The sequence below is a fragment of the Mustela nigripes genome, chromosome 12 (genome assembly GCF_022355385.1).
Source record: "Mustela nigripes isolate SB6536 chromosome 12, MUSNIG.SB6536, whole genome shotgun sequence".
Classification (NCBI taxonomy): Eukaryota; Metazoa; Chordata; class Mammalia; order Carnivora; family Mustelidae; genus Mustela; species Mustela nigripes.
Window position 1 is genome coordinate 105,917,341 of NC_081568.1, and position 22,282 is coordinate 105,939,622.

General features: G+C 41.2%; 1 protein-coding gene and 1 long non-coding RNA gene across 5 annotated transcripts in view; one reads left to right on the top strand and one right to left on the bottom strand.

Annotated features, from left to right (window-relative positions):
* The window catches only part of SSBP2 (single stranded DNA binding protein 2), a 296,460-nt gene extending 291,068 nt beyond the window's left edge, over window positions 1-5,392 (bottom strand). Inside the window, exon 1 of one of the 4 annotated variants that reach the window (XM_059418173.1) lies at window positions 5,161-5,392. In XM_059418173.1, coding sequence (XP_059274156.1) covers window positions 5,161-5,222 — 62 coding nt within the window. In that variant the 5' untranslated portion in view covers window positions 5,223-5,392. The remainder of the gene's footprint in view (window positions 1-5,160) is intronic. The other 3 variants (XM_059418175.1, XM_059418171.1, XM_059418172.1) reach the window with 3 other exon arrangements.
* A 602-nt stretch (window positions 5,393-5,994) lies between these two features.
* LOC132028781 (uncharacterized) lies at window positions 5,995-21,099 on the top strand. Its single transcript, XR_009407542.1, has 3 exons — window positions 5,995-6,121; window positions 7,263-7,324; window positions 20,717-21,099. It is a non-coding gene; the product is annotated as an uncharacterized LOC132028781 (long non-coding RNA).
* The last annotated feature ends 1,183 nt before the right edge of the window (window positions 21,100-22,282 follow it).

The window sequence follows — 22,282 nt, forward strand, 5'->3', positions numbered from 1 at the left end:
ACCTTTCATTCTTTTCTTTCACAGCACTGAAAAAATACATTACAATACTAAAACTATTTCTAAGAGCCAAAAAAAAATCTCTGGATAAACAATACTAAAATTTAACTCTCGACATCCTACATATTTTTTTCTCTAGGTTTGTTCCTTCCAAAAAGTTGGTTTTTAGATTCTTCTACAATAATGGAAAAGAGATCAATCAATAGAAAAACTCTCACAGCTAAGATGACATGTTAGATACAAGTTATTTAGTATTTTGGAGTAAACATCCTGGGGATTGGGAAGGGCAGAGTCAATTTAATACAGAAAATATCATTCCCAAAAAAGTATTCCTTCACTAGCTTTAGAAATCTTTAACTATTACATGCCCATCAGACAAATTTCTGAAGAGATATGCATTACTTCACTTGTCTTAGCTTTATTTCCTTCAGAAAGGAAGGAAGAAAAAGAAGTTTACAGTTGTTTTTTTTCTTTAGGGAAGTGACAATAATAAAAAAGGGGGGAAATAAGGTGATGCTGGCAGATATTAATCCCTACAATCCCTCTATTACATGGCATAGTATTTAAATTATGCATTAGACCTAGCCACTTAAAAATGAACATATGGTATTTGTTTCTTGGTATAGCCAACTAAAAGATTCATAACTGAAAAACCAAAGTTACTTTTCAGAGCCCCAGGTTAGATGCACAGTTTGATTTCTGTGGTTTCTCACAAGTTTACTTAATATGATGTCACTGTACCTTATGTTTAACTTTACTTTAAAGAAGATTCATCTTTCTGTGCTATGACATAATTTTAAAAGAGGCAGTTAGTTTAACAGGAATACTATCACCACTCATGTATTTACAGGTGCCAGTTAGTCTTTCTGTGGCAATGTGGGGTACAATACGGCTTAAAGTTAAGCAATGTTTCTTAGAATAATTTTTCACAGCTACCATGCCTATCTAATTTCAAAATTTAAGCAGTCAAACAAAATTCCTGGAAGGAAAAATTGGAAGAAACAAGCATTCTCCATTATTTTAGGCTTCCAACTTCCACTCCTAAAATTTCTATGCCTTGCCCACACCAGACAAATCGGCAGTCTGTCAAAATGGTACACCAAGGGTTAAGAATTCATATATGATCAAATCTTTAAAGTCTGTTTTATCTGATTATGTAATACCATTCCCTAAAACTATAGCATCCTACCCTAGATCAGGAAGGCAATCTGGTATACCGAAAAAATATATCTTTCAGCTTTAACCACAGGTTCTAAAGGTAGAGTAATCTTTACTGGAAACCCAGCTCATTACATGTCCCTGGGCGAATTACTTAACTAGTCTGAGTTTTAGTTTTCTTATCCCTTTAACAGAGAAAAAAAATTACTATGTTGCAGAATTGCTGGGAAAATTAAAGAAAAAACACATGATGCCAGAACACAGGGGCTGGCATGTAGAGTGACAAATAATTACTGTTTTGTTGTCATTGGCTATTTTTTAAATACAACGAAGCTAGAGAATGTGGAACTCAAATTTCCAAATTCCTTATTTTGTAGGTAATTAAAAAAAAACCTTTTTCCACCCTGAAAAAAAAAAATCCCTTTGAATCTAACATCTTCATTTATTCAACAGTATTTATTTGGCATTTTCAACATTTGAAGGCATTATCCTTAAGGTTAGGGATACCTCAGAGAAGAAATTAGAAATAACATTCCTTGCCCTCAAAAAACTTACATTTTAGAGGAAGCCAGACATTAAACAAGAAATTATATAGTAACTTAATTACAATTGTGATTAGTGTTACGAAGAAAACCTGCTAAAGGAGGAAATGACCTAACAGGATCATAATTTACATTTCTATGCGAAGATACCACCTCCCACCAAAGGTTTTCAATCACTTGCTCTGTAATTAAAAGAATACAACTCTTTGAATAGACTCGATCCTCTGGTCTTTAAAACAGCAAAACAGGGGTGGCTGGGTGGCTCAGTTGAGTGTCCAACTCCTTATTTCAGTTCAGGTCATGATCTGAGAGTCTTCAGAGAGCCCAGCACTGCTGGGTGTGAAGCCTACTTAAAGTTCTCTCTCTCTCTCCCTCTTCCTATGCTCCTCCTCTCCCTACCATCTCTCTTTAAAAAAAATAAATAAATAAATAAATAAATAAAACAAAATAAGCAATTAACTTGACTTTGGACATTTTTATGCTCAGAACTATACACTAAAACTTTAGCTACTATATGAAACCTACAAATTAATTTCAAATATTCCATACAGTAAGCTATTAATGAAAGAGAAAGCAAAGATAATAATATAGGTAAGCACTCATCAGCTCTCCACCATGAACTCATTAGAAGACACATTTCCTGGTAGAGTATAAAGCCAGTATTTTCATATGCATGCCATTATTCATAACTCATTTTTTCAGAAAGTTTTTATTAAAATAAAATAAATATGTACATATTGATTACTGAAAAAGAAGTTATTTATGTGATTTTTTAAGATCAGAACAATTCTAACTTTCTTACTAAAGGAGAATTCTTTTTTGCTCAGGTACCTTTTAAAAGATGACACCTTAATTTTTTTTTTTTTTAATCTGATAACATCCACTTTAAGGACAGCTTCAAGATCCCTATCTTCAGAAGTTATCACACTGTTGTAGAATAGTGCTATTAAACTCCCAAGTGAATAATAAAGGGGAAACCTGAGAGGTCAAATTAACTCTCTCATCAAAATGAAGCTAAGTTTATTCTATAAAATAGAATCTACCTCAAACAACATTCACCCAGAAATTAATGCAACAACAATTAATCCAGAACAATGACTGTCAATTCCCCAAAAGTGGCCACTCCATCTATATTTAGTTCATAAGGCAAACTAGTCCAGGATTCCTGCTGCCAATTATAATGAATGGAAGAAATATATTTGAATCAAATAGCACCATCTAGCAGAACCTTCACCACTTTACTTTCAACAGTAGATGTTACTTGGCGTTCAGTTTGGTAGACTGGACAGCAAAAGTGGCAATTATCCGTTTTCATGACAGAACCACAAAATTAGGATAGAAAGAACCAGAGACACATCACATTCTCATTATTATCTCAGATAATTCAAAAAAAAAAGTTTTTTTAGCAAGTTATCAGGATACAGATTAGAGTGAACATTCCTGGGAGTCTAACTAAAATCCAAAATTACTTTGATTTTCAAATTCAACCATCCCCAAATGCCTCAACACATTTCAATTCCTTCACGTTCAGTAATATGAAATCCCAATACTCTGTAATCATTAAAACATCCTGTTTTTAATCTTATCAGGTATATTATAAGCAAACGATTAATGGACATAAATTGGGCTGTTATTTCAAAACTTCAGTTCTAGTAACTTCTGTTTCTTAACCAGGCTGTATGACTGCCTTTTGTATATTTCACAGCACATCAACTGGTTCCTAAATGTAGCTCCTCGGAAAATACCTCTGGAAACAAAACCAAACCAAACCAGCATCTCTCCTTTAAATTTTTTGTTTGTTTTGCTCCATCAAAGCCTGGCACCCCTAAATCTTAAGGGAATGGTGTGTTGCTGCCAACACGAAGATTAGGAAATGTTCCCATCCCTAGGGCACAAGAAACTTTCAGACTACTAACTGCCTAAAGGAGGGAAAGCCGGTCGTCTGAGTATTTGGTTTTTATTTACACGCCGCTATTTCCAAGCGCAAGGTCACCAAAGTAGCTCTTCAGAGATGCTCTCGGACTTTTTCCCCAGCGTGAACCCCCCTCGGAAAGGCAGAGCACGTTCAGTGACAAGGATAAGCCTCCCCCTCAAAGTGGAGGTGGTTACTGGGAATCACCGATCTGCTGCACAGAAAAGAGGGGTTCTTCCTCAGTGGTCACAGTCACTATTCGCTCTCATTTTTAGTAACAACCAAATCACCGTTACAAGTACGTAAGAATAGCAGCAAACCACCCCGCTTCGCAGTGTGCCGTGACAGCAGCATCCCGGGCCGGGAGGGGCTCTCTTCTCGCCTGCCTCCTCCGGGCTCCCACCAGAGTTAACACCTGTATCTCCCCACCTCAACGTTTCTCGCCTTCCGGCAAATCCCTTTTCGGACCACTGCTCCCAGCGCACCCCAGACAACCTTCCACCCACCCCCACCCACCCCCGCCCGGCCACGGCGGCTCACACAACTCCCAGCCCGCGCGCCCCGCGACCACCGCCCAGCGGGAGCCGCCCGGCCCGCCGCCCCGGCAGCCGCGGCCCCCAGACGTAGGGGAGGCGGGAAGTCTGCAAAAAAAAGTTCTCCAGCCGCCAGCGCGGAGTTGGGTCTGCCCGCGAGGCAGACACACCAGCCTGCTCCGGCAGATCCCGCTTCTCGCCAGCACACTCTTCCTCTCCGGGAACTCGGTCCTTCTTAGACTCCCAAACTTCAGCGGCGCCACTACGGGCGCCGACCACCCCTGATCTGCCAGGCGCTGGGCAGCACCGAAGCCGCGTCTCTTCACCGGCTGAAGAAAGCCCCGACGCCCACCCGGGCCCACGCCCGCACACGCCCTCCGCGCCCCGCGCGCGTCTCCGCGCCCCGCGGGGCCCCGCTCGGCCGCTCCGCGCCCGGCTTCCGCCCGCCGCGCGCCCGGCACTGCCGCCCTCACCTCGCCGGGCGATCCCGGCCCCAAGCCCCGGCGCCGGAGCCCCTGGCCGCGGCGCCCCTCTCCCTGCCTGCCCCCGACCCCAGCCCGCCCCTCCAAACACCCACAGTCTCACCGCGAGCCCTCCTCCACGCAGCTGCCCCCCTCCGCCCTCCCCGCGACCCTCGGCAGCGCTCCGGGTCCCCGCAGCCCCGGACCCCAGCTCTAAAGTTACTTTGTGAGGAGGTGAACCCGCGGGTTATTTCCCCCAATCACCCAAACAAGTTTCCATCCTCGGCACCAGCACCGCCACCGCCCCCCAGCACACCCGCTCCCTCCCGCAGGCAGCCCCCCAAAGGCCGCCCGCCCCGCGCGAGCACCTCCTGGGAAATAGCCGCTCCCCGCACCGCACGCCCCCACCTCGTGTACCCCTCCCCCTGCCAGCCCACCCCCGGCTCTCCCCAGGCGGAGAGTGTCTGGGTCTGTGTGTCTCCGAGAGAGTGTGCGAGTGCGTGCGTGTGTGTGCGCGCGTGTGAAGGCGGAGGTGGGTGAGAAGCGGAGACACTTACTTCTCCCGGGCCTGGCTGTCGGACGGGACGGCGCTGCTGTTACTCTTGCCTTTGCCGTACATGCTTGTGCCGAGAGCAGCTCCCACTGTCACGCACCTGTCAACCCATCACAGCCTCCCCGGGAACAGCCCCGTCCCCATGGCGACCCACGCAGCCACCCCCACTATTGGCCGCCCCACGCCAAAGCTCCACCCCCTTCGCCCAGGCAACGCGCGAGATTGACAGGCCTCCCCCTCCCTCCGGCCTTCCGAAGCGCGCGGTGGCTGCTACAGTCTAAGCGGCAGTCTCCTCCCTCCTTCCCTCCCTCCCGGGTTCCCTCCCTCCTTCCCTCTCCGTTCTCCTCCCTCCTCCCGCTCTCTTTCCCCCCTCCCCCCTCCGAACCCCGGCGCAAGGGGGGAATTAGAAACTGCTCTAGAAGGATTTTAAACAACTGGCTGTTCTCTCCGCCGCCGCCCCTCCCCCCGCGCCGCCCGCGCTCGGCTCCTCACTGGAGAGAAGGCGCCGGGAGGAGGGGAAAGTGCGGCCTGGAGTCGCTGGTAGGAGCCGGCGGAGCTGGAGCTGTGGCGGCCCCAGACTTCGGGGCGCCCGCCGAGTACACAGACAGACCTACGGCCCCAGCCTTCTCCGGAGCCCCCACCGGCCCCCTCTCCGGCTCCTCTCCTGTCTGTGACCCCGCGCCAGTACCCTGAATTGATCTCTGCCGCCTCAGCCCTACTCCCTGGGTGTCGCCCCCACCTCGCCCCCCCCCCCGCCCTGCTCCCAGAGGGATGGCTGGCGAGGGACACACGCGCCGTTCCCTCGACCTTCTGTCTGAGCGACCCCGAGCGACTCGCCTTTCCTCCAGGGGAGGGACTGTGCCTCCGGCCCTCGGCGCCGCTGGAGTGGCGTCGCCTCGCCCCTAGGGCCGCGCCCTGCTTCCCTGGGGAACACCCTGCCTCAGACCTGCCTCCCCTCTTTAGAGGTGAGCCTCCTCCCAAAGATGGCTGGGGAATCCTGGGGCCTCACTGGCCCCCGTAAGCCTGGAGCCCCGTGGCACACCACGCAACAGCTCCCTTGCCTGAAATGCCGCAGAAAAGGGCTCCAGGCATCCCCACCTGGCCTGGTTTTCCAGCCTTGGTCGCTGATGTCTACTCTTCCTGACCTTTGAAGTGGAAAGGGCCACATAACGCCTTTAAAGACATCCCTGCCCTTGTGCTTCAGAGTAGGCCCCAACCTTCCTCCAAGGTGTGCAAAGTTGTGCCAGAGCTGAAAGGCTGCCTAAGAATATCAAAACCCCTAATCCCATTTCAGTAAATGTGCAGAAAGTTTCTGAAACACAATCTGGCTCCCGATAGAACTCCATCCTTTATCTTGTGGAGATCCTTAGATGCAAAATCAGACAGAGTGCAAATGGGGTTAGGAAGAAGACATGGGCATCAAATTGGGAGTGACAGAGGAAGAGGGGTGCAGGTGGGGGTCAGACTGGGGGAAACATCAGGAAAGGATGAATAGACATGGAACAGCTATAGGAGGGGAGAGAAAATAGGATTTAAATTGGGAAAGCCACCTTTCTATTTTCGCACAGAGCTTTAAGCTTTTAGTAGTAGGACCCTAAAAATGCAGATGGAGCTACAGAGATAAATGGAATGGAAAGAAATGGGTTTATATGCCCATTGACAGCAAATGACAGAAATGAAACATCAACAGAAGGTTAAGGAAGGGCAGTCAGTAAGAAAGACAGACTGAGAAAAGGGGTCGGCAGCCAAACAAAAATCAAAAACTGGGAAAAAATGAAGAAGGACCTGCTATTCTAATGTTAGAAAATATTTTTTTCATTGTAAATGGAAAGCGTATAAAGAAAAGAATAAAAGAAATAGGATTAAGTGAAGAAAACAATATGAAAGCAAAAGAAGATGGCAAAAACAAGAGGACTGACATCATGATATAAAGATTTAAGAAAAATAAAAGTGCTTTTATTAAAAGGACAAAAATTCAGCCCATAGAAGTGAGGGTGAGGAAAATGGAGGGGGGGGATCACATAGGCTTAAGCTGATTAGTTTCCAAGAGAAGTAATTTGCCATTTCTAATTCAAAATCCCTCTTTCTGTTTACAATGAACTGTAGGGATTTGGTGGTGGATACAAGGCATTCAAGGACTCAGGAGAAGCAGGAGTGATGCTTAGCAAGTAAGTCTCTCTTTTGATGAACTTTTGCTCAAAATGCTCAGATAGGTATAAGGCTGCCACTCTTTACAGACTACCTTCAGAGTTAGCATATGTAATTTGTTGTTCAATTATCAACTTCCATTGGCTTTAACCCAGAAAATGATCAGCATCTCAAGGCTTCATGACCCATGGAAGACTCCCTATAAGTGACTGCTTAGACAATGCAGTCAAGGAGAGAGCTAAGCAGCTGCTACTCCATGTTCCTGTCCACACTTGGACCAAAGTAAATTTTCAAGAAGACCTAGAGTGGGCCTTGTACTGTTATCTAAAAACAAATTACTTATTATCCTTGCTCTGGTGTTGGGATTCTCTATGGTTTTTAGTCATGGCACATTAGAATTACCCTAGGAGGATTTATTTTATGTTGACTTTTGTTTTAAATACAAGATCTGGACCCCACCTCAAACGAACTAACTCAGAAACTTTGTGGATGGACGCTGGGATTTGTAATTTTTGTAAGCTCCAAGTGGTTCTTTTATGGAACTTGGGCTGCTTAACTTTGCTCTTAAATATCCATCTTTTTTTTAACGATTATTTATTTATTTATTTGAGAGAGAGGGGAAGAGAGAGAGAGAGAGAACATGAGCAGAGGGAGAGGGAGAAGTTGATTTCCCGCTGAGCAAGGAGCCAGATATGAGGCTCAATCCCAGGACCCCAAGATCATGACCTGAACCAAAGGCAGACACTTGACTGAGCCACTCAGGCGCCCCTACAGTATCCATTTAAAGACAACCAGTGGACACCATCAGATCTCAGCAAGATTTTTAGGTTGTGTTATATGTAACAGATGACCCTTCCCCTATAAGGCATTAAGACATCTTTACAGAGGGCTTTACTTTTTACCTACTGAGCCAATAAATTTGTTAATAGGATGAAAATGTAAGACCACAAGTAGCTATGGTTTAATTTACTACTTCCTAAGGAGAAGAGAAAACAAGAGAAGCTATTTCCTGTCTACTGCTGCCATTTATTCATTTGATTAGTTTTTACTCAGATTTATTACATGGAAGAGTCCTTTGAGTAATGGCATCTTTTCTGATATTTAAAAAATAAATAATAGATCGGCACAGTAGGGTATGGAATTCAGAACAATTTGGTCTTAGTATCTAGAAGGAATAAAATGCTAAAAGGTCTTAGTTCAGAACTTGCCAAGTTAATGTCAGAGTTAACTTCACAGGAGTGTTATTATCCAACAAATATACTAAGTCAAAACGTGACTATTCCTATACATGGTAACCTTAAAGCTTCAGTGGTAGTCAAATCAATTATCATTAAAACATCTCAGCAGCCATCTGAACCATCTCTGTTTTATTTTCCTCTTAATGTTTACACATGTAAGTAAAATGCTTCTTTGCCCTTGTTCAAATTATTTTGAGTACAAAGACTGTTCTTTGCATCAGCAACTGTATCTCATGGGGCCAATATTGTAATTAATGAGATTTGAAACACATATTCCCAGCCAAATTTGAGATCCCAGACACAGAATTGAAGATCCATTGTTTTGTTTTCATTTTTAAGAAAGGGGAAGATAGGAGATTTAAATCTTCTTGGAAAGAACCACAATATATTTTTTTGGAAGTTATTGTTTTGTTCTTCAACCTCACACATAAGGCTAATTAATGTGGGGGGCAGGATTTAGGATAGGGGAATGCTGACTAGCCACCAGAATGAAAATTTGCATTTGAAGTTGATTTTTTTTTTCCTTTTTATCTTATTCTTTCAGATGTAAAACACCACAATTACTCACTCATTAGGTCTTTCTCCCCCTGTCCTGGTTTTGTTTATATACATTTGCACAATTTTGTCTTTTTGGAACCTGCATCTTATTCTTAGAAGAAGTCTTTATCAGTTCAAAACAGGCAGTTTGTTGTACCGCCCTGCTGAAACTCTAGACTTGACTATACATTTCTTTGATCTTAATTTTTTCTGTTAAACATTAAGTTTAATAACATCCATATTCTTATAGTGCATGGGACTTCAGAAAAGATTTCCCTTTGCTATATAGAACACAGAAACTACTTCTTTATGTTTAAGTAGAAACTAATGATGAATTTAATTATTCACAACACATAGAATACTTAGCATGTTAATTTTAAAAAGGAAAATAGAGGCACTTAGCTGGGTCATTCAGTGGAGCATGAGACTTTTGATCTCAGGGTTGTGAGTTCTAGCCCCACAGTGGGTGTAGGTTGGAAATAAAATCAGAAAGGGAGGAAGAAAGGAAGGAAGGGAGGAAGGAAGGGAGGGAGGGAGAAAGAAAGAAAGAAATCTAGAGTAGGAAAATATTTATTTAGAAAAATTAAAATAAACTGTTTAAACATTAAAATTCATTAAAAGTAATTTTCTTGTTTTGAGGTAATTTGTCCAAAGGACAAAATTTTTCTATTATATATTTGTTTTATAAACTAGTTCATTAAAAAAAAATACTTACATTCATACCACTTTTCATTTCAAATCATTTAACAGATACCCATTTATTAATACTCAGTATATCCCTATTATTACATTTTCTTAACCAGCTTTCTTAACTGGGTAAACTGAGTCCTGAAAAGATTTATTAGCATGATCTGATCTATAAAGAAAACAGAAATAGTTCCAGGATGAGAACTCTGTGTTCCTGGCTGACAGTCCTGTTCTCAGACCATGAAGCCGCACCTCGTTCTCTCAAAAGTGACTATTCTGCAGAGGAATGTGAGCAAGCTCTGAGATGTTTGTCACTCAGACTACTGTATGAAACTTCACTCCCAGGGAGAAGAGACTAGCATGCTTAGATCCGCAAACTGCTTACCTGCCATGTACCAAAGTAACTCAATGAACAGTCATTAAAACAGTAATACTATGCAATGTGGTCTCTTATATCAGAATAATAAATGAAATGGAACCTCAAATTAACATTATTTGACACTGTTATTGGTTTAACATCAGTTAATCTGAGGCAATGACTGTTTTCTTAACCTATTGCCCTAGATTTTTGAATTCCCAACTTAGCTATTCCTAAACATTTACGAATGGGTTAGGAGAGAGAGTGTGCAGACAAGGTTCTAAACCTTGCCGTCTCTCTAGAGTGCCTAGTCCTTTTTAGCACCATCAAGATTTGAAATTTAGTAACTTGGAAAAAAATAAAATAATCTTGTTATAAAAAAAATCATACATAAGCTGGAGATGATGAAAAGTGAAAAAAGTAGGGCTACCATGTATTGCAATTTCACACACTTTAGCACATTTTGCAAAACAAATTCCAAGTGTTGCAGTATTCACTGGCTGGATTTTTGTCATTAAATGTTGAAAGTTATGCAATAGGAAGTGTGCCAAAGAGTGTTCTTTATTCAAAAGTATTACTGTATTTTTTTAGTGCATTCCTAAATCTTCACAATGTTTTTTCACCTCCTAAGGTTATGCCAATATGATGTCTTTGCACTCTTGAATTTGACAAAAGCCCCAGTCTCAAGAAGGAGGCTGTGCAACATTCCATGCAGTGTCATTTCCTTCTGTCGAGAATGGAAACATAGGGGTAAAAAAAAATACTACTACATTGTTTTTCATAATTTTCCAACATAATTGGGTCCTCTCAATGAAGTTTGGCAAAAAAAAAAAGAAGGTGACAAATTATGCCACTATTGTGTTTTATTTATCTTCATATCATTTCAAATGTAAGGGGTTAGGATACATTTTCAACTTATTTAGCTGTATTAAAAATATATTCAAGACAGGTGCTGAATATAGCCATTGTCAATAATGAGCTATATGATAGAAACAATCTTACCAAGGTCATGTGTACCTGCCAAAGATTTAGAGGATACATCAAACTTTTTGTTTAGGGGTACTCAGTCTTTGAAACCAGCTGGTCTCCATCCTATATATGGCAGTACCTGAAGATTTATAAGTATTCTTTGGTGGCAACTACTACCAGCTAGCATTATCATCATTAGATTATACATTTACTAACCACATTCGTCAGACAAATAATTCTATAATCTCATTATCATCAGTTTTCCAAACTCCTCAGGTCTTTTTCCTTGGACCTAAATTCTTGAGGCAGAGGATAAAAGGATTCCCTGCCACACTCTGCTAAGCTATTGACTACTTCATGGCAAATCTCCATTATACTCACTCAGCTTCTAAGACCTAAGTTGTCTATGGTATCGTAGCCCAATGTTAACAAAGTTAAGAAATAATATATTTTTGTGTTATGGTCTGCTGCTACTGCTCTATGCTTACCTCCTACCCTATGCTCCCTCTAACAGTCATGGGATTTTTTGTTCTTGAGGAGAACTTTAATCACTGTCTCTGGTCCTGTGGATACTCCTTAGGGCTAAAGTTGTTAACTTTGCTAAAGGTATTACTCTGGGTTAAGGAGAGTTTTGGCCAAGGACACTGACCCATGGAATATTCAGCATTTGAGGCTGAGGTGCCCAGAAATTAGAGGCTTCAGAGATATTGTATCCATTTACTCTGGCTTTTCTTTCTGGTTCATAGTCTAGGGTGAAGGTAGAAAAAGAGCTCACTCTGGTAAGGAAAGTTAGTAGACTACAGAGAAGGGTAGTCAAAGAAGAATCCTGTTCTGGGTACTTTCTCCTATGCCTCTGGAAGAGTTATCCCTATATCCCAACTTTGCTACACTCCTTACTTTGTTCTTGCCTTGGCTCTTGTGTCCTTTTAGAAGGTACCAGCTCTGTTCAATAGTTTGGTTGTTTTCTTCATTTTAAAAGAGCATTTGTGGGTTCCTGGGTAGCACATAGTTAAGCCTTTGGTCGAGGTCATGATTCCAGGGTCCTGGGATGGAGTTCCATATCGGGCTCCCTGGACAATCTGCTTCTTTCTCTCCCTCTGCCTATCCCCCAGTTCATGCTCTCTCTCTCTCAAATAAATAAAGTCTTTAGAAGGGGGGAGGGGCATTTGTCATTTGTGGCGGAAGGAGATGTATATCACATCCATGTCTCAAGAACTTCCTAAGCTCACTAAAGGCCTGTGAGAGGAGGTGGAAGAGCAGAGGAGGAAAAGGGGGCAGGATTGTATCTCCTGGGCTTCTACCCTGTGTCAGATGCTCCAAAGGGCTTTACTACATAACCTCCTACCTTTCCATTTCTTCTTTTATGTGTTCTTCCTCTCTTTTCCTGCTTCCTCTTTTTTTCTCACCAATCCCTGTCAAAAGACAAAGGTGAGAAAAATAAGGAAGCTTCATGGGAACATACTAGATTGAACTATATGAAACTGCTGTGTTTATAAGTCAAAAATGTTTGAGGGGCACCTGGGTGGCTCAAGTCAGTTAAGCACCTCCCTTCAGCTCAGGTCATGATCTCAGGGTCCTGGGATCAAGCCCCACATCCGACTCTCTGCTCAGTGGGGAGTCTGCTTCTCCCTCTCTCTCTGCTCCCCCCCTGCTTGTGTGTTCTCCCTCTCTCTCACTTTCTCTCTCAAATAAACAAATAAAATCTTTTTTTTTTAATGTTTGATTGGGAGCACCTAGGTGGCTCAGTGGGTTAAAGCCTCTGCCTTCAGCTCAGGTCATGATCCCAGGGTCCTGGGATCGAGCCCCACATCGGGCTTTCTGCTCAGCCGGTGAGCCTGCTTCCTCCTCTCTCTCTGCCTGCCTCTGTGACTACTTGTGATCTCTGTCTGTCAAATGAATAAATAAAATCTTAAAAAAAAAAAAAAAGTTTGATTGTTCAGCAGTGTTATATGGTTCAACTACACAAGATTTCAGTTCTTACAAACCATGCCACAGACATCTTAAGTATTAACAACACTGACATTTACCAAGATTTACAATGTACCATGTACTATGTAAAGTGCTTTACATAGTGTATCTCACTCAGCAGTCTTCATAATCCTTTGAGGTAGGTATTATTCACACAAATTTTGGTGGTTCACACAACTAGTGAATGGCGGGATTGTAATTCACACTCATGTGCCCTGTCTCTTCAGGCCCTCTCAGAATTCCATACAGAGATCCTTCCAACCACACTTGCCCCTTAATTTTTACTTTTTCATGTACTGTGATTTTAGACATACAAACTTCTCTGTGAATGCAGGTTAGATTAAATACAGGCAGGACCACTCAGGCAGGTTTTATGGGATCTTGCTTCAGCATGGTAAGCAGCAGCGAATTCTGTTCTTACACCCAAACCTCCTGATGAAGCAAAATCAGAAACACCAAGCCACACCCTGCTTTATTTCAGCTTTGGCCTTTATCAAATACATCATTTCCTCCCGTTTTGACTATTGTAAAGTGAATGCCTTGGCTCACTATAGGATATTAAAAGAAGAAATGATTTGGTATGAATCTATTGCTCTTGATATTTGAAAGAGATGCCTGTTCTCTTTATTCCTGCTAGGTTGCTCAGGTCATGTCTTCTTTCCAGTCTTCACCCTGTTCATTCCTTTCAGTTAATCACATTTCCCAGATCTATGTGGCTCTGAAATCTGTGATAGATAAAACCTAAAAACCAAGAGCTTTGTTTTAATTTGCATTCTGCTTAGGAAAAGGGAGACTTGGGTCACTGGATTACATCCCCCTTCAGTCACTGGATCACTGTAAATATGTGTCCTACCTCTGGAAATGGTCAAAAATTGGTCCCTTCATCTAAATAAGCAGATTACAATTCCTTTGGAGGTTGTTTTTGTTGTTGTTTTGGGTTTTGTTCTTTGGCGTTTCTTTTCCTGTGTGGTTTTCTTTTCCTGATGGATTATTGTAGTTCACTGTTACCTTTCCTTCTTCTCTCTTTTTTTTTTTTTTTTTTTGGCTTCACTTCCTCCTTCTATTGTTGTAGCTGTCTTTTTCCTCCCATCACTTTTCCTGTTGCCTTTCCAGTTGGGTGGGGCTCCATCCAATTCACTTACTTTCTGGCTCTAGAGTATCTTTAATCCCAGGGGACAACAGTCTTGTGCCAACAAGTTGGAATCCCTGGGGTATCAGAAGAAATATCCCGGCAACTAAGTATCCCTAAAATTTTCCTTTATTGATTTTATGTTAGAATGAAATCCAAGGATGTCTAATTAGGGGGGAAAAATCATCCTTATAGCCTCCTAATCCAAGACCATTTTGAACTCTGACAGCACCAACATCCGTCAAATCAAACAATGAAATCAACTTTGGTTACTTAGCATAATAGAAATAAACTTGTAATATTCTATTAGTGAAGGATCAATGTCTCCTGTCTTGAAAATAAACATCAGAGCTTGGCCTCAACATTTATGTAGTAGCAGGAGACCATTATTTTGTGGCAACATTCGATTACATTGACATCAAGACAGATTTATTAAATTAATAAATAGTACATGATTTTCAGCCTTTCATTCCAACCATCACCACCATCCCCCTCCACAAGATGATCATCTAAAACTCTTCACCCATATTTGTCTCCTTATTATCTACGACTCTTTATTTTCCTTTTGTTGTCATTTTATACTCAATTTTTTTTGTATCCACTTTTTTCAGATGGAAGAAAGTTAATGAGAATCATCAAATTGTTAATTGTTAAGATATTTTAGTGATGTAATATTGGAAAAGGAAGTATTTCAGATATGCTTTTCAGAGTTCTGAATGTGACTAATGGCAAAATACCATTCTTGCTGTGTCTTCCTCTAACTTTCAACCTCAGGGCCTTTGCCCTGGCTGTTTCCTCTGCCTGGAATGTTCTTCCTTCTGCTCTTTGCATGGCTGTTTGTCTTTTTTCCCATGCCCAAGTCTGATGGAATGTCATTTCCACAGAGAAGTTCTCTCTAAGAGTCCTTTCTAAGTGTTTATTCCCCCATCCTCCTTCACTCCTCATCCTGTTGTTCTGTTTTATTCCATTTATCATCACATGTCACTGTCTGAAACTGTTCATGATTTGAATTCTCTTTTGGCTTGCATAGTCCATGTCCTCAGATCTTGAACAGTACCAGATCCCCAGTGGCACTCAATAAACAAATATTCATTGACTGACTGGATGGATGGATGAATGAATGATTCTAATGAAACAGTCATATGTGAATGACTTTAGGTCCTATCTCTCTTAAATATTTGCAACATACAATCCTTCCAACCCTCTACCCCTACAACCCAGGGCTCCTTATATTCTTAGAAACAGTAGTAATTGGACAGAGAGCATCAGCACACCTTCAGATTTTAGGCTTCTGCTCTTACTCCAATTTATTGTTCCAGCATCTAAACCAATTTAGCAATTTTGGTGAGCAGGACATGAGAGAGAGATGTATTTTCTCCTCTTTTGTATCACCACAGATCTGACTGACTTGAAGTTCCAAGTGGCTTAGTGTTGCTGACAATAAGGAAAACAAGTGGCACACAGTCAGCAGATTAGTTTTCAGTAATAACTTTTCATTATGTCACTTTCTGCTCAAAAACCTCAGTGCCTCCTCGCTGCTTATAGGATGACTTGCTCTCCGCTCCAATTTTTATCCAATCTGATTCATCAGCCCCTACAGTCTTCAGTATGTCATAGTTATTTAAGCCTGTCTGTTTTCCCTATGAGTATTTACTCCTTGAAAATAGCCTATCCATTCACAGATGCTTACACAATACCTACATGTTGAGCCTTGTATGAATATATTTTTGAAGAAGATATTTCCCCACTCTCAAGCCTTACAATTCCTACCACAGTGTGTATCTTGCCTTTGGGAAGTGATTACTAGTGTTTCTGGAATTAAATTTTAGTTCCAGTAGCTGAAGTCGGACAACCTGGATTCCCTGCTCTGTCATTAGCTGTGGGATCTTAGCCAAGTCATTTAACTTCTCTGTGCCTCAGTTTTATCAACTGTACACTGACATGTTATTCCAATATGTTAGGGTTATTATGAGGACTGAATGAGAAAATGCATGTACTGGGTCTAGCAAAGAGCTTGGCATATCATATGTGCTTAGTGAATGTTTATAAATGTTTTCTTCCTCAGAGTTGGTGTATGCCCTACATGGTCTGTTACCTCTGAAATATACCTGGCACATCTGTCAACACTATATGACTTTGTACATGCCGTTTCCCCTTGTCTGCATGCCTTTCCCTACTCCTCTCCCAACTCCTAACTCCTTTGAATTCTCTGCTTTTATAATTTATTTCACATAGAATAAGCTGCCTTTTACTAGAACTTAACTTTTCCTGGGTCTTGTCTCCCCAATGAGGTATAACTGCAAGGATAATACTATGATTCTTTAGCAGAGTGCAAAATAGTCCTATACTAATAGCATGTGTCTGCTATTTCTTACCTGAATTTAGCAACTAGAGAAGGTAATGCCTAATTCAATAGCCTCTGTGTAATGGTGGCAGTTGGCCACCTCGTTGACATTGTTTCAAATTTCATGGATTCAAAGGTGAAAACAAGAATTTTTATGTCATTTAGTCATATCTGCAAAGAGGGAGTTTCCACAATGTCCCTTAATTCCACAGCAAAGAAATTCTGATCTTTAACTGTTAATACAATGTGAAGTACTTTTCCTCATTGAATCGCCAAGGCAATGGGAAAAAAATTAAGTCATCCTCCTCCTCATAATAAGCCTGCATATACTTCAAGACAGTCATCAAGTAATCCTCTTCTCCCAAATGAACAATCAAAATATTTATTTGCATAGCTAATATCACAGACGATCTAGGCAAATAGACGAAGTCTCTCTCCTGTGAATACTATTAGCTTGTAGTTCATGGTTTAGACAACTGCTCTAGAGTGAAATAAAATCTTCAGAGACTTCTATTGGTCAATCAGCACTTAAAATGTTTTTCTAAGCTACTTCTGGTAATTGGAATCATTTAAGCTTTTACTGAAGATAGAATGGTAATACTAAAAACAACAGCAATATAGTTATCCACTCAACAAACATTCATTGAGCACCTACAGTATGTAGTATCAAGTAACACAGCATTTTGCTAAGCAATGGAGGGGATGCAAAAATCTGTTAGAAGCAGCAGCTACCATAAAAGAAAAGTACAAAACTTTACTAAGGACTTATCATGAGCTGGGCACTGGGCTAAGTGCTGAGGATTTACAGATAAAGTTTCTTTCTTTGAAAATCTCATTATCTAAAGAGGAGTCTTATATTTCAGTATGGTCTTCTAAGTGCTATGAAAGATGTTAGTGGCAGTGGGTACTCTGGGGGCTTGGAGAACTACTCCCTAGAGCTTGCTTGTTGTTTGCATGGAGCCTGGACTGTAGAATAAGGTTTAGCTCAGAGCAACCACGTGGCTCAATTAGTTGAGCTCCAAATTCTCTCTCCCTCTCTCTCTCTTTCTTAAACATTTTATTCATTTATTTAACAGATAGAGCACAAGCAGGTAGAGTGGCAGGCAAAGGGAGAGGGAGCAGACTCCCCACTAAGCAGAGCCCCACGCAAGGCTTGATTGCAAGGTCAATCCCAGGATCACGACTGAAGCCAAAGGTGGACACTCAACCAACTGAGCCCCTCAGGAGTCCCAAGATTCCAGACTCTCGATTTCAGCTCAGGTCATGATCCAGATGTTGTGAGATTCAGCCCTGTGTGGGGCTCCGTGCTCACTGGGGAGTCTGCCTGTCTCTCTTCCCCTGCCCCTCCCTACTGGATGCGCAAGCCCGCTCTCTCAAATAAATAAAGACCTTAAAAAAAAAAAAGCTTAATTAAAAAAATAATAATTTTAAAAAGTGGGGATAGACATTTCATCAAAGGGAGCTTCAGGTACAAAGGCAGAAAGGGAAGAGAGATTGCACACATTTCAGAAGCTACAAGGAATTTGCCTGAAGTGGAAAAACTGGAGATAGTTGTGGAGATAAAGCTGGAGAGAAAGCAAAGACTGATTCATGAAGAGTTTTGTAGGAATACTATGGGGAAAAAAATGGATTTAAAATCCTTGAGTAGCCATGGGAAGCCACTGAAGGATTTTTAAGCAGATCAGATTTGCAATTTAGAAGAACCACTCTTGTTTTGTGAAGAAGAGATGGAAGAGTAGATAGAGGCAGGGAGGTGGAGGGGTTATTACAAACAAGGATCCAAGTGGGAACTGATGAGGGACTGACCCAAGCTGGATGCAGTAAGAAATGGAAAAGAGATGGGGCACCTGGGCAGCTCAGTCCTTAAGTGTCTGCCTTTGGCTCAGGTCAAGATCCCAGGGTCCTGGGATGGAGCCCTGCATCCTCGGGCTCCCATCTCAGCGGGAAGCCTGCTTCTTCCTTTCCCATTCTCACTGCTTGTGTCCCCTCTCCCGCTTTGTCTCTCTCTGCCAAATAAATAAATAAAAATATTTAATTAAAAAAAAAAAGAAATGGAGAAGAAAGAATCATATATCATCTGGAGGTGGAGAAAAATGGAAACTATGTGTCCAAAAGATTATTTGACCAACTTCTTAGAAGATTCAAATATCCATAGATTTCACATAGAAAAAGAAAGTTTACTCCTTATATTGCATGTACAAGTCCTTTAACTATAAATTACTTCATAGAAGTAAATTTATTTTTCAGTGGGAATATATTGTTTCTATAATAATGGAAGTTATTCGGGGGAAATCAGCATTTTACTCTTCAAGTTTTTAAATAAAGAGCTTCCTAGAATTGTTCCCAATATACAAACAAAACTCCCCAACAAACAAAAATAAACCAAAAATTAAAACTACAACCAAACAAAAGAAAATTTATTTTTTAAAAAGATACATAGATTTGGGATAAGGAAAGTTTCAAAATTCTGTCTTAGATCATATAGACTTTGACTGGAAAAGCCTCCAGATCCTATAGTCTTGCCTGCTGTTGAAGGCGAGATTCTCTGAAAGCGGAGTTTGAGCTGAGTGTGAAATATAGTATGTTTACTAGGCACCATCAGCTCTGTGAAAGGAAAGAAGTAGGATTGTACAAAGAAAGAAGACAGCCCCAGGGCAGGCCTGACAAAGCCTCACCCAATCTGCCTTAGGGAGGACATGATCTCTGGAGAGGTGGCACTTAGCAGCTGAGGCATCCCTGAAAATGATAACACTTCCCATGTCTGGGTAGCATGTCCTTCTTTGAAAGGAGAGCCCTGTGCATCCCACATCTGCACATCAGTGTTTGGATGGAACTCAAAGACAGACCAGGCCAACTTCCCAAGATAACTTGGGAGTTATCTATATAACACCACCACATCTTTATATCTCCTACTCTTTGAAGTGCTAGTTTCAGAAATGTAGAAATACTGAAATGGTGTTGAGAAAAGAATTCAAGACTGACTTTAAAATTATTTACCAATAACCAATGGGAATTAAAAGAAAAAAGCAGAAAAAATAGTATCGATGTGAGGACATTGGTCTCCTGCCTTTCTGCATGCATAGTGAAAATCACAGAATTAATAAAACTTGTGAAGCAATCACATAGCTTCATGGAATCTAGAACATTAGAAACTGACCTAGAATGCTCCTGAACCATGAAAGTCAACTGTGGTTTCCTTTCTCCATCCTTTCAGTTACAGACTTACTTGAGGAACCTTTTCCAAAACATTTACATTCTCTTTCCTTAGGTCACTAATAATTGAACAGTACTCATAATAGGAATACTATTATGTAGAAATTATAGCACAAGGTACAAGATGGAAGGGGAGATAATTTTTAAAACCAATGGAATGAATAAAGAAAAAAATGGCTCATAGGAGTTAGAATATCAGTCTTTTTCTTTTCTTTTCTTTTCTTTTTTTTTTTTTTTTTTGATGTATTTATTCGAGAGGGAAAGAAAGAGCACAAGCAGGTGGAGGTACGGAGGGAGAAGGACAAGCAGAAAGGGAGAGGGACAAGCAGACTCCCTGCTAAGTGCAGACACCCCACCCCACCCCCCAGAGCTCAATGCAGGTCTGGATTCCAGGACCCTGAGATCATGACCTGAGCTGAAGTCAGATGCTTAACCAACTGTGCCACTCAGGTGCCCATAGAGTATTGGTCTTTCCCAACATTATGGTTGAGCAAGGGACAAAAAATAGTGAAGAACTTTCACTGTGATTCCTGTAACTTAGTACGGTATACTGAGTTCATAAATTCCTCATCCCTCAGAATTTATCTCTATGGTTAAAACTTACTGATTTAGATTCCATAAATTTGTCATGTTGCAGTAATACAGTTGTAGTGTGTCATTCTGGCTGAGAAACTATTTTATAATGATTATTTCCCTGTAAAAAAAGGAGCCTACTAATATTCCCCAAACATATCTTCAAATTTTGGGTCCACGTATTATTTTCATAATGTAAACTGTGGTTGAGACCCATAACCATGGGCAAATAATGACTTATATTTTTTAAACTAATTGACATATTCTTAAAAAATATCTTATTTTCTTGTATTTTGTAAATTATTTAGAAAATAAATAATAAATAAATAAAGCCTTTACTTTAAATAAATCTATTTTTCACTGATTTGGATGGGTTTTTCTTCTCTTTCACACTAGGAACTTTATTGTAGTCCCATGGTAACTCCTCTACCTACGCCCGGCTAATGGGGTTCTGCCTTCCTGCCTAAATGCTATGCTGTATACCAGAGAACTTCGGTCCATCCAACCCTAGGTAAAACCAGACTAGTGCAATAATATAGATCTGAGAAATGGGTAGAGAAAGAGGGAGAAAGCAGCTCTGATATGGGTAAATGACAATATCCAAACTAAATATAAACCCGAATATGCCCCCAAAACATGTGTAGAGTAACTGTGCCTCACCGGTTTCCCACAAGCACCTTGGTCTTTGAGTTTATTTCTCACAAGCTGTATTACTTGCCTATGGAAAATAATGCACCTAAAATTTGTCATTCCTAAAAGTTGTCATAACTTTAAAACAATCCAGCAAATAAAGTTAAATGCTTTGATTTTCAGAATGTGTATGTCTAATGAAAAAGTATATTAGATGCCTTTAAATTTTTTTTAATTTTATTGCAAAAAAGGTCTTGGTCTTAGGCACTACATCCATCCCAATTGCCATATAGGACCTCTGTGGCCCTAACCCCATCATCTCAGTGTTCACTGGTACAACTGGACCCTGGGTGCAGAACCTCCATCATTGTCCTCCCTCCAAAGCCAGAAGCCTCCACTGCCACTTTTGCCAGAAAATGTATTCCGTTAGGTACTTACTTCCTCTCATTGTTCTCTTCCAAAACAATTCTCCTACAAGCAAGGTGACTGGCCTGCGCCTAGGTCACAATTGTGCAACCTTGTTATAAAAGAAGCTGGGAAAATGCATTAGGGCTTATGTGATGGGGAAGCAGGACTCATGCTATGGGGAATTCCTCAAACGTAGAAAAAAAATGTTCAAATGGTGATAAGCAGCCACAAAAACCAGAGCATGGAAGGCAACCAAATACAGAGCTCAAAATTTGCGCATCAAATTACTGGTAGTGATGGTTAAATTTCCCCAATCATGGAACTGGGGGAAATACTGTTCATCCCCAGGGAACTGGTGGGGAGTCATTTGAGTACTTCTTGCTGACATCTTTCATTGTGCTCCAGACTGTTCCAGATGGCAGGAAGTCCCTGCTCAGGCCTCTGGCTGGGACTTTCTCCAAAAGCTGACCCTCAACACTACACAGGGGCAAGCTGCCAGAGCTGCAGGGAAAGGCAACTCACCTACACAGGCACAACCGTTCTCCAAACACCTTGGAAATTTAACTGTCACACAGTGGGGAAAAGAACAGGTTTTCAAGCCTTGTTACTATGCATATGCTAATTATTAGGCAGAGGGGAACATGATAATTGAGTTATGAAACTACTAAATAAAAACAGACTACCTGACAGAGAGCTTCTTTACATGACGTTTTTACGCAAGAATAAACAATGTGTTCTTTGTACAGTTAAAAAAAAAAAAGAAACAGGTTTAGTTTTATTCTGTAAACTACAATCTCTTATTGTAACTAGACTAGCGCTTGTATTTGTTGATATTTTGATTTATAAAAAACCTGAACGAGTTCCATTTCAATAATTCTTTTTGTGGAAGCAATACCAGAGAAGGGGGGAAAACATTGATGCTCA